Raw genomic sequence first — 13,345 nt, forward strand, 5'->3', positions numbered from 1 at the left:
ATTATTTTTGATGCCATATAAAGAAGATGACAGCTGGCTACAGGAGACTAAAGTTTTGTAGGCTGTAACAGTAACTGCATACACTTTCAAGCAAACAATTAGAACTTGTAAATATATAAATGGATGTGCACTGTTGACTTATATCTAAGTGCCTGCTACATTCACAGAAGAAAACACTTTCATTTGCCAGCATAAACTCTAGTTCTATTAAACTAATAAAAAATAAAGGGGAAACACATTGTTTTTAGGATATGACAAAGGTTGCCAGATTTTTTTAAGTTATTGGTCTTAAAGGACATTAGCAGTATGTATTTGATTTAGCCCTGGCTGTGAGATGTCTCAGTTCTGTAGTATAACAATATACACTACAAAACAAAAGCCCACCAAGGGAATCATTCTGTGTATTTCAGACAGCTTTGCAGTGGGATAAGTAAGAAATACGTAGCCCTCTTCGAAATTCAAGTTCTTCACAACGTACAATTCACCAGGTGCAAGAGGCCAAAAACAGAGGGCAATTAGCCTTAAGAAATAGATTTACACTGCAAAGCAGCTGACAAGTTGTACGTGTCAGAAAGCCTTGATGGATCTATTCACAAGCATCAAACAAGATGGTCAGCTTCTTCTGCAGATGTTTGCCAGAGGCTCAAACTTATTTTGATCCATAACTCTTTCTGGAAGTATCCCACTAAACTGTTTAACATGAACAAGACTATAAGATGAACTTCTGGTGAGAACAAAGGCTCTCTGAAAGATAAATACCAACACTGTCAAAACTACTACATAAATCTCCACGAAAGAAATCGCACTGCTAAAACAGTGAAAAGTAGTGACATAGGGAAAAAAAAGTGGTAGGAAAAAAAAAAAAAAAAAAAAAAAAAAGAACTTGCCTATTATGTCACCAGCTATAGCATCGCTTGGATTTGGAGAAGTAAAAGGATATACAGGAATACCTTTAAAACAAAAGAAATTATAAGGTATATTTGAAACAGACACATTTATTTCACTAAAAATCATGACAGATCATGAAGCTCTGTCCTGTCAATACAAAGAGCATGATTAATTAATTTTAAATTAATCAATGGCATTATATTTCTTTCTATTAACATTTTTAGTAAATGGAAGCACTCAGCATTTCTGTCACATCATTTTTCTCTCATGTTTATTTTCTTTGGATTTACTAACACCTTTCCCTCAATCACTTCTTAAAAAATCTGAAACAAACTGTAACCTTTCCTTCATGGCTGACAGCTTTATACTCTGCCAGGAGGGTCTTTCCAACATCACACTGGCGCTAATTTAGAATTATTTTTAATTATTTTAGAATCTTCTGAAATGCCAAAAACTTGGTTTATTGGGCATACAAGCTCTCAATCCTTGGAGGCCTCAAGGATAACGCACAACCACTTTCTCCCCCATCTCTCACTAGTCACATTCTGCCTCTGAGTCCAAGTGAGTTATACAGTCTAGACTCTCTGATTATCTTAAATTAATTCAGAATTCTGAGAATGAAACACAGTCTATCTGATTTTCAAGTAACCACTCTTTTGTAAAGTAAACCAGACTACCTTCTGTGTTATGACAACTGATTTATTGGAATGTGTATGCTTGAGAATCTGAAACAACAGATGTTCAAATCAAACAGTTCAACCAAACCAACTGTAATTAAAACAGCTAACTCTTTAAAGCATGTTTAAAATTCTGGAGGACAGACATTTTTATTTGTATACTTACGGATACAAAATGGAAAACTATAGAAACCATCAGCACAGCGTTCACAGTTTTCTCCCTGGAAATTCTGCTTACAGAAACAGCGGCCAGACCCTTCTTCACAGCCCTCTGCATGCTCTGAGTTACAACTGCAGGCTAAGCAAGTATGATAAAATAAGCACTTTTGGAAAATATTTAGTTTGTCTTCTATAGCAGTGCGCAATGACATTGTTATGTCATCTGCAGTTGTGAATGTCATTATTTAAAGAATTAACATTTGCGTTCTGTTTCATATTTTCTGAGTACTCTAGATCATAAAATTAATCTTTATGGTATCAGTTAGAAGATCTATACCATTTTCTAGGCGGGGCACCATGCTCTTTACACCTTCCCTTATGCACCACATACAACATTATGGCAGCATTCCCACAGCTCTTCTGACCTCCCATTCATTTCAGTACCCAAACACAACAAACCATAGCTTCCTCCTACTTGTCAAAAAGTTCTATTAGCCTGTTTGTAATTTAATCCTTCGTTCTTACCTATACTCAGTTAATCTTTTTTAAATGCTGTATTTCTAATCATCTTATTGCATTATTATTATAGATGCTAGGTTGAGCACTAGATAGATGAGGAGTAGTGATCCTTATCACCTTTGGAGCTATACAATAATATTTTCAACTGACCAATAGCCAAAAGATACCTTATATGTATGTCAGACAACTAAGAGAAGCAGGGTCATGAGGATATGAGATGAGAGCGGCTTCTCAGAGGTGGTGTTCACTGTGGGTTGTGGGTGTTCACTGGTGTTGCTCACTGTGGGGTGTGTAGCTGGTCCTACCTCCTCATCAGCCTTTTATGGCTTACTTCCTCCTATTGTCCTACTGCTAGTCTGAAGCTTTAGGTTCATATGACAAATACGCTGAGAAGATTATCATTAAAGAGTCGAAAGCAACACAGGAAGTTGTTTGCAGTTGTTTTTCAACATCTTTTGGATATTTTATTCTTCACTACGAGAAGATGCCAAATAGAGAAAGACTTACGTATACAGCCATCAGGAGCTCTTGCTGGAACACCATATGGACGATAATAACCCTTTGCACACTTCTCACAGTTAATACCAGCTGTATTATGCTGTGCAAAATAAAACAAAAGGAGAATATGAGATAAAAAAATGAACTTGGAAGGAGAATTAAGAAACAATAACATCCTTAACGCTGTCTCTAATACACAACCAAGAAAGGATCAGCACAGAAAAATAAAAAAGGAATTATTACTGCAATAAAGACAACATTTGTCATTTGGTGTTCTTTAACAACATACAGCTTCCTGAATTATGGTATTCTCACATAAAGTAGCTGAATTTTAACTTTAAAACATTATGAAAACGAGCTATTTAACAAAAAATTAATTTCACTCTAAGAATAAAATGCCCTTTTACACTATCACCAGATATTAATTTATTTTTATACAACTTTCTTATCACAACGTGTACATCATTCAGACAACTGCATCGTTAATTTTTATTCATTCTTTTTATTAAATTTTGAATATCTTTTATCCAAGATCAGCAATGTCAAAATAAACCAAAACCTCATCAGCCTACAGGAAACAAAAGTAAAATGAACAAAACAGATCTACCATTAGAAAAACATACTACAAAACATCTCTGTAAACTTCTTTTAGACACAAAGAAAAACATCGTAATTTAGCCACAGCAAAAATACATTTATCTCCTGTGAACAAAGTCCTAAGTGTATTTCAACTCTTGCACTAAAGCTCTCTCTTGAAGCGAGGGTGCCAGGAGCATGCAGCAGTGATGGCATTCAGAAGTTGAGCAAAGAGCTGTCACAAGGCATTCTCGTGGGCCCATTTGTCTCACGAGCAGGGGACCAGAAATGAGGATAAACTTTGCTCTGGAACAACAAAAGCAGCAAGCACCTTCCCCTGGCTCCCACTTGCTGCTCACTTCCTTCTCAGGGAGTGTTGCAACACAGGGCTGCAAACAGGGACCCAGCACTTAATGGCAGCTCGCAGGGCAGTTCATTAGCAGGGCACCCAGGACGTTGCTGTTTGTGGTTGGTGTTCTTAATTTGTGCAATAGTTCTGGGTTCTGCTTCCAGCTCTGCCAGGAGCTTCCTCTAACATCTGCAGATCTGAACTACTGCTGAGAAAGGCTAATGCTAGACTGGGGAGGTGATGCTCACATCACACAGCAGATGGAGATACAGTATTTGTTGCAGCACTTAGACCACAGAGTGGCCCAGCATCTCTGCTCAACACTGTAGGACTCCTCTCAGAGTTGCAGGATGCCGCTGTCCACGTCTAGGGCTGCAGAGAGTGTCTGGGCCTCTCCCTGATGCTGGGACAGGTGATGAACCTGTGCAGAGCTTGTGGGTAAGGATCAAATGATGGACCAGACAAGCTGATGTTACAGTAGGTGTGTGTTACAGAGAGCCTGAACAAAAAGGCAGATGAAGCCTTCTCTAAGCAGCTAGAGAAAGCTCTGCAATCACAGTTGGTACTCATGGATGACTTTAACCACCCCAATATCGGCTGAAAGGGCAGTGCAGCTGGGTGCAGGCAACCCAGAAGTTAATTTGAACATATCAAAGGAAATCTGGGGGTGTAAGGGCTCATGAAGCACTTAGAGATACTCTGTTCAAAATGACACCGACAAACAACAAAGAACTGATAGAAGATGTGAGGCTGAGGGCAGGCTTGGCTGCAGCGATCAGGAGACTGAATTTTAAGATCCTTAAACAATCAAGAAAGACAAATAGCAGAATTACAATCTTAGGCTTCAGAAAAGCAGATTTGGGCTTGTTCAGGTATCTGCATGGCAAGGTCCGGTGAAACTGCACTGGAAGGGAAAGGAGTCCAGAAAAGCTAGTTGACTTTCAAGTATAGCCTCCTTAGCACAACAACTGCCCTTTCCAATATGCAGAAAATCAAGCAAGGAAGGCAGAAGGCCAGCATGAATCAATACTGAGCTCCTGATTGATCTCAAACTAAAAAAGGAAACAGAGAAGCTGGAGGTAGGGACAAGCTACCTGGGAGCAACACAAAGACATTGCCCATATGTGTAATAATGGAGTTAGGACAGCCGAAGGTCAACTGGAGTTAAAAATAGCAAGGGAGGTGAAGAGCAGCAAGAGAGGTTTCTCAGAGGTGTACAGGAATAGGACTAGAAGCAACAAACCCAGATCGAAACATGGAAAATTCTCATTAGATATTACGGGAAAAACATTATCAGGAGGGTAGTCAAACACTGAAGCAGGTTGCCATCAGTGACTGTGGAATCTCCAGCGTTGGTGATGCTCAAGGCTTGACTCAACAAGTCCCTGAGCAACCTGATCTAATCAGACCTGCTCTGAGCAGGGGGTTCGTCTATGCGATTTCCAGAGCTCCTTTCCAACCTAAATTATGCTGTGATTCTATGTTTATTCTCTCTCCTGAAGCTGTGAAATAGTTAAAATAAAACAGACTGTGGAAAGTACAATACTGAATACTATTACTGTTTGACACATTCAATATTCATTCAAGCATCCATTTCTTTCACTTTTTTTTCCCTGACATAAACAGAAAAAGTAAATTAAAATCCATGTGCTTTGCTGTAAAAAAAAAAAAAAATGCTATAATTAGATTTATGGTAAACTCATTTAATCTAGCATAACTTCCACAAAATTAGGTTACAAACAACTAATATCAATCATACAACTATAGACTCATAGACTTCCAGATTTAAATTAATTTGGGTCTTTTCTGTCCTAGAAGCAATTTAAGAAAAACGCTCTTTCATGAACAAAGAACTGAAAGAAAGGACCAACATGATAAATCTGATCAGACTGCATGAACAATTTCTGCACAGAAATATCAATTGGAAGACAAAGGGCATTTCTTTCACTCATGCTAGTAGAAATAATTCTCTTCTGACTGTTTCTTGGACAGTACCTTATTATACTGTGGCAATAAGATGGAAAATACCCTATACATTTTACTGGACGTCCCCTTTTTTGTTGCTTAAATACAGCTATATTTTAAACGCACAGCATGGTAATATATAAATTATATGCATTACATGCAAGTGTCATAGGAGCATAGGCTTGATGATAATTTTCCCTCTGAATTACATTCTGGTCAGCTGTTATCGGACAGACCTGACAACAAAAGGAAGACAACCTTTAAAATTAGTATTTAACTGTATTTAACCCTGAGATTATTGAAACAATGACTAATTTAGATTGGAAGAGACCTCAGGAGGTCAGGTGGTCCAATCTCACTCAGAGCAGAGATATCTCCAAGATTAGATCAAGTTGTTTAGAGTCTTGTATGATCTTCCCTGAAAGTAATTAGTCATAGCAGTATAAAAGTTCCTTATGATGAGAGACATTCCTTCTCTTTACAATAATGTATTAGTCATTAGTGACATACAGTGTAACGTCTCTGACTCCAAATTTACATTTGTTGATTCAAACTAACTGAGTCTCTAGGGTTGTTACGGGGCTGAAGCACATGACATGTAAGGAAAAACTCAGGAAATGGCTTTGGTTGACTTGGAGAAGAGATGTTTAAGGAAGGTGGGTACCTAGTAGCAGTTTTCTACTACCCAGGAGTGGGTTACAGAGAAGAGAGAAGACAGGGCCAAGCCTTATCTGACATGCACAGCAGGACAAAAGCCAACTGTCACAAGATGCAACTGTGGAAATTCCCCCTGAACAGTAGCAAAAAATCTCTTTACCATTAAAGTAATTAAGTGCTGTAATAAATTACCCAGAGACAATGTAATCTCCATCCTTTGAAATTTTGAGAACTCAGTTGGGTGTTTCTTTGTGCATCCTGATATAACTCTATACCTATTCCTGGTTTGAGTGGAGAACTAGTCTAGATGACTTCCAGACTCCCCTCTGCCACTCCATGTTTTCAATACCAAGAAATCTCTGTCTTTGTATAGCGTATGCCCTCCTTTAGTCCTTCTGGTGAGGAAGAGCTCTCTGTGTTTTGCTTCAGTAAAGAACCAGCTGGACTGAGTCAGTATTTTATTTAGGAAATTTTACTTCCCTTTATTAAGCAGGGAAACATCAGAGTTCATAACAGGAAAGGGGACTTTTATAGTTCATTTAATTGTTGTATTGTGTGGCTTTATTTGAATCACACTGGACTGAGTGTAAACATAATTTATGTATCATTTTTTTTATTAACGAGCATGTTGTATGATGCAAATTACTTTCAGACGTCTTTTTCCCTGCTTTGAGTACCAGTAACAATACCAGAGGAATGGAGCTATCTAGACTGGTCAGCCTCCAAACTGTCAGTGTGGGCATTGTGACACTCCAGTATCCCTTCTTCAAATGCCATTTACTTAAACAGACCAAAGCCTTTTTACCTGGCAGTTAATGCAGACTCCTCCACCTTCATAATGCCCATGAATGTTTAAGCTTTCTTGACGCTGGTCAACATCAGCATCATAGTAGCAGTCAGTGGCATGTCCATAGCAATTGCAGGCTGAAAAAGTTAATATTCCAAGTCAGCTTTCATAGTGATGCTGGAATTTAGTAATGTAGCAGAGGTGAAAAAGAAACCTAGAGTATTTATTTATACATACACTCATGTATTTGGAGTGTTCTCAAGTGCCCATATTTACTTATCAGCAACTAGATTTTTACACCAGAAACCTGGGAAGATCATCTAGACATGAGGAAAACATGTACTGCTAGATTTGTCAGAAGAGTCAACAGTTGTACCATTTCAAAACCATATATTTATACATAAAAGCAGAACTAGGAAGCTCCAGAAGAATGGTTTCAGCAGTTTTTAAAAAATAATGAAAAATATGTTCAAATGCTTTTTCTATTTTTCCACATCCAAAAAAATATATCCGGGCTGAAGCTGTGTGCACTAAAACTTTGTTTCAAATAAACAGCTATACATAAGATATACATATTTGCGTATAGGAAATTTTATGAAAGAAAAACAACAACAACAAAAAGCTGAAAGCAAAAAAGGCTTCCATAAACATGTGATGCTAGGTAAGTTTTAATTATAAGTGTTCCAGCACTCCAGAGAAACTCTTCTACAAAATTCTTAAAGTTACAACTTTATAAAGCTATGACTTCACACTTGGGAAATCCTTCCTTCATCTGGACCAGGGGATAAGATACTCTGGAAGACAATGGATTCCTGAAAGCATGTCAAAATAAAAAATAAGAGCCCTGACCCTATTTTCTTTGTGATGAAGGAAGCATCTTCTTCCAAGGTCACCTACCAAATGCTCTTCAAATTACCTAGCACAACTGGGAGCACAACTCTATGCCTTGCTATGTGATCATACAAAGAAGGGAAACTGGACCATTGTGCATATCTCCTCTAGGTCTTTACATCTGAAAATCTTTGGACAGAGAAGCCTTCCCATAGAAACTATCAACTGCACAGCTAAGGAAAGTTGTGGTCTCTTATCAGATTCCCTCATGGTCTGCTGCCAGGAGCCAGATAGGTCAAGAGCCAGGTTTTCTGGCTGGGTTTTGATAGCTTTTGAAGATCTTTGAAGGTTTTAAATTCACAAAAGTCTTCAAGGAAAATAAAACATTACAATATGTATATATTATTGATTCAAGATACTAAGTCAAAAAATGGAAGAAGGTAATAGGCAAAAAGAAAAAGATTTCTGGGAGTGATAAAGCAGAACAAAGATAGGATATTTTTGTTCACCCTCAGCCCAGCTGCTGGACAAAATGAGGATATGTGCACAGACGTGAGTATTCCCCTTTCTCTACACTGCAAAAAAAAGCTCCTTGGCTCTAGGGCCAAAACTTGTGTGAGCTACATATAGCTCACAAATATGCCTATTAACAGTGATGGGAAATTACTTTGTCTGGACAAAGTAACAGCATTTTCTCTTACAGGTGAACACAAACCCCTTCTACCTCACAAAGTATTTTCTTATAACTTGGAGCCATTTGTTGACCTGCACTGCTCGAGGAAACTCAGAGCAAAAGATTGGCCGTACCTCTATCAGCTCCCACCGACCTCTTTCAGTCGGTTTCCCCAAAGGGACCTCAGGCTGCTGGAAAGCTTAATGAGGCTGCTTTAATTCCTCCACTGCTGGCTTCCAGGAGAAGAGGCCTGCACCTGGCCAACACTTTCAAAAAATCACCTTAAACAGCTAGAAGCAATCCAAACTGAAAAGGGTATTTTTTCAGAGGTAGTTAGAAGCTAAGTTTTTTTGGCTCCAAAACTTGTAGATGATCTTCTATAAACTCATTCTTTTAAGAACATGACATTATTTATGCTCTTTGTCTCTCTCTTCCTGGCAGAAAGTATTTTTCTTTCAAAGAGGGGAATTCAAATGAGGTTTCAAATATTGTCCAAAAATTGAGTCCCAACATGCCTATCTCTGATCAAATGTTTTAATCATCTTTTCTTCCCCCCAACACTCTGTCTTAGTGCTGCAGTTTTGATCAAACAAGCAGTCTATTTATTCCTCAAACTAATTATAAAGGTACATCTATTTGGCTTTCAGATAAGGTTCCCTTGTTAACCGTTTGTACCCACTGGCTACACTACTCTCAGGAAAGGCAGACAAGTTAAATTAGGCCAGACACAAAGGAATCTGGAAGCTGCCAACACATTTGCTCAGAAAAGGCTGTGCATGGAGATGGCTAACACAGCCACTGTTTTCTGACAGAAGGATGCAAAACACCCATGTGGGACATCATGTACGTGTTAGGAAAAAGGGGGTCCATGTGGTCGATCTTACAATATTACCTTTTCTTTAAGAGAATGAAATATGGGGAAGGTAGAAGAAAGGTGAAGTGGCTTCTTCAGCTTGACTATTTAGTCTGTGGGTCTAAAGCACATGTGTGGATCAGGCTCCCCACCAGAAAAACGAGTGCAACAGACACCTGTCAGAAGTGCTAGGCTTGAACAACCTCCCATAACAGCATTCAGATGACAGGAAGCTCAGAGGACCCTGCTTATGGGTCCAAGGCAAGAAAGGCAGAAGGGCCGCATTGATGAACGGGTAACATGCGACAAGGCTAAGGCAGGACTCCACTGCTGAAAGGATTTTTCAGACCAAACACAGTTCACAGTTATTAGATTGTAAATTCAAGAATGTCTGGAGAGATGACATTTCACACTGCTTCCTGAAACACTGGAGCGTGCTTAATTCCCAAAAAAACAGATTTGCTTCTAAAAATCTGCTTTATGACGCAGACTTTTGAACAGGGTTCCTTTACAATATCAAGGATCTAGTAACTATAATGACATGAATACTGAATAACTCAGCTCCTCTTCCCAATATAAGATAGCAAAGACCGAGTTTTTACTTCTTACAACTCCCAGTTGCAAATTATTACTAAATACTTTACTGTTTCGTAAGGGGAGCTGACTGTATCTTGCAGTACTGCACTAAGTACTCCTCATTCCCTCCAGTAACAAACAAAAAAGCCACATAGCTAAATACACAGTCCCTCCCTTTCTGCCAACGGGACATAAAATCTAGAAGTCAGAGCAAGAGTTCTCCCTTGATACCACTTAGAGTGACTTGTTTGAAAGTTTAATATATGCAGTCTCTACGTTCTGAATACAAATAGGCAATGGGGAAGCAAATTTCAAGATGCCTGTAAACTCTGCTCTGCTAGGGAGCACCCACAATTTGTCAGCAGGCAGTTATGACTGGGGAGAAAAGTTCACCCAACATGCTACAGGAAGGTTTCCACTTTTCTCAGGCAATATTCTGACATCTGTGATTATTTTCATTGTTTAATGAGATGAGAGAAAAACACAAATAACATTCACTGCATCATTTAGTCCGTGTTTCTGTATGGAAAGTATCTTCTCAGTAAAAAAAAAGAGGTGTCAAAGCCTAATCTGTTAGTTACGGTCCATGAACACTGCACTATGGCTAATTTTCACCCACTTGTCAAAGTCCCTTTTAAACTCATGTATTTTTAACTACTCACGTTCACATATATTTGTGTTCCCAGCTGTTGCAGGTTGCCACTGTTTTTGATTATATCCAGGACAGCAGTGGTCACAGGTTTCCCCACAAGTGTTATGCTGACATTCACACTGAAACCTACAGACATAAAAGCTTCATAGTCTACTGAAACTGGGTTTAAACTTTTTTTTTTTTTATCTTAATTTTATTGCATCCCAAACTTACACATAATGTGAAAAGGACAGGACGTAAGTTCACATGTAGAGAGGTCAAAGCGATACTGGAACGATTTAGAACTTCCCTAAAGTTATTCATGATCAGTTACTTTAATCATACGACTATGAGCTTATTAGCACAAATGAGTTTTAGAGAACATCTAGAACTGAATATTTAGACTGGATTATGAAACTTCATGCTAGAATATTAAATCAAACTGGTACATAACAGCTTACAATGTACCCTATTTGAGCTTCATTCCAAGGCTCAAGCTTGTTGACCTACAGTAAATCAAAATATTTATCAACTTTCTATGCACGCCTTCATCCCTTTTCAGCTATGCTTTGCTTACAATAATTTTATTACTGTCTTTATTAAAACATGATAATAACTTCATCTTGTTACATTTAAAATAATTCCCATTAATCATCAAGAAAACATAGTTCATATTTATTTTGATTTGAATAGCCTCCATAAGGGCAGGCTGTCATTATGGGCTAGGTCTTACTGTCATGCGTAGTAACTGAGTCCCAGGAGTAACAAGCGGACCTTGAGAGTGGAGAGGCTTTTTCCAGCATTCCTCCGTTATCTGTGTAGCCTAATAACCAAGGGGCAATCTAATTTTCAAGTATAACCATTCTATTCTGGTAGATTTCACCCATTCTGCACTTACATTTCTCCGGCATAGACATCTGAAATGGAGGCACCCATTTGCCCAGTAACGCTTCAGTAGAAACCAATTGAAAATATTACATTATTCTATCAGTTTATTTCAATGCCATCACGGTTAAGAGCAAAAGCTGTTTTAAACTGGGGTCTTAAAATGTGTTTTGAATGGCCTGAATGCCCACAGTCATTTTCCCAGAACAGATGAGCCACAGAGCTTGATCTAATTCCATGTGAAATCAACATGGGTATCATAAATTCCATAGGGAAATGGAACTTTCCTATAGATTTCAGGTAACTGTGTGACCCTTTTTAATTCAAGCTCATTCATAGAAAGTAACATTTGTAAACGAAGGTAGAGTAAGATAATATATTCATTCATTAAAATAAATATCCTCCTGCTGCAAAGTTACTGAAATAACATTGACATTTGCTAATAGCTCATGTAAGTGACAATAATAAGAACGCCCTCCAACAACTACAGAATGTAAAGATAATTGTAAAATATCTCAGATCTATTGCAGCTACAGAATGAATGCTTTTGCAACAATTTTTCTAAACAAATATTAGTTAGAGCCAAATGTCCAAAGAACCTAGACAAATAGCCAGCACTCCCAAGTTCTGATCCTACAAAATATTCAAGCAAAAAATGCAGACTGAGTTCTACCAACTTTATAGCTGTCTTCATTAATATACTAAGAATATGATACTAAAAGTCATGTTTTTCTCTTTTAAGTACCTTAATAGTCAATTCAGCTAAAAGGCAGTATCATTCCACTGACAACAGGATATATAGTTTGTTCAATTTCTGTTTTTATTTTTTTTTAGTAGTGATCAAAAGCATTGGATCTCATCTGAGTTCAGTTATAATGCTCTATTTCTCTAGAAAATTCACTAACTTTGTTCTTGAGTTGGCCTTCTAATTCCTGCTGTTGGGAGATGATATCAAACCATGTTTTCCAGAAAGAATTAAGGGTTTCTAATGAGTTATTAGATCTTCCAAGCTCTTATTTCAGTCAAAATCTAAACAGAACACTTTTTATTATTGTATTTCACATACAATACCTCTTGACATGTTTTCATGTCAATCATTAGCAGATTCTCATTATCTAAATATAATAAAATTTTATTCTAAGAATACATTTGGTAATAAAAAAGCTCATTTGAAAACGTTTGTGGACTTTTTTTCTGATACTAAATTAATGCGATGCTCAGTTTACTTACTGGTATTGGTTTTCAGAACTTTTTGCATTACATACTTCAGCATGGCCATGGCAAACACATCGACCACCAACACTGATGTCCTTTATACTGTAGTAATACTACGGAAGAATCACAAGAAATAGATATACATCTTTTCTTACTTGTGTTATGGCAGGCATATCAACATCAGTTATTTCTACATGGTTAAATCATGTTTATGATAATTTTAAAGGCATGACTTTACAAAAGGCCACAGTCAGGCAACCAATAGTCAAACCTGTACTGATATTATGTCTCACTATGAGTCCCAGCAAATCAAGCCAGTACTCATGGGGTGCCTGGTGGCAACAGAACACAATTTCGGGCTTGTGTGGTTCAAACCAAATGCATACTGCTGTAGCTCTCCATTCCCCAGCAGCTACAAAGCCACCAGTGCCCAAGACTAAAACTTGTTCAAAGCCAGCTTGACCATGGAGATATACAGCATCATTTTGGGATACCATGGTCTGGTCAACGAGTAGGACACGCTGGTAGGAGCAGTACAGTTTCCCCATTCAGTCACACACAATCACTAAACACTAGAAACCAACAGAGATCGGTGGCTCAGATAAA

At 38.0% G+C, this 13,345-nt stretch overlaps 1 protein-coding gene across 3 annotated transcripts in view; it reads right to left on the reverse strand.

Moving 5' to 3' along the window:
* LAMA3 (laminin subunit alpha 3) overlaps nucleotides 1-13,345 on the reverse strand; it is a 112,814-nt gene that overhangs the window by 81,689 nt on the left and 17,780 nt on the right. For all 3 annotated transcript variants that reach the window (XM_035318301.1, XM_035318302.1, XM_035318300.1), the window contains exons 6-11: nucleotides 12,755-12,852; nucleotides 10,671-10,786; nucleotides 7,094-7,212; nucleotides 2,751-2,841; nucleotides 1,732-1,863; nucleotides 888-950 (exon numbers count right to left, since the gene is read on the reverse strand). In XM_035318301.1, the coding sequence (XP_035174192.1) occupies nucleotides 888-950; nucleotides 1,732-1,863; nucleotides 2,751-2,841; nucleotides 7,094-7,212; nucleotides 10,671-10,786; nucleotides 12,755-12,852 (619 nt within the window). The remainder of the gene's footprint in view (nucleotides 1-887; nucleotides 951-1,731; nucleotides 1,864-2,750; nucleotides 2,842-7,093; nucleotides 7,213-10,670; nucleotides 10,787-12,754; nucleotides 12,853-13,345) is intronic.

This window comes from Oxyura jamaicensis, chromosome 2 (genome assembly GCF_011077185.1).
Source record: "Oxyura jamaicensis isolate SHBP4307 breed ruddy duck chromosome 2, BPBGC_Ojam_1.0, whole genome shotgun sequence".
Classification (NCBI taxonomy): domain Eukaryota; kingdom Metazoa; phylum Chordata; class Aves; order Anseriformes; family Anatidae; genus Oxyura; species Oxyura jamaicensis.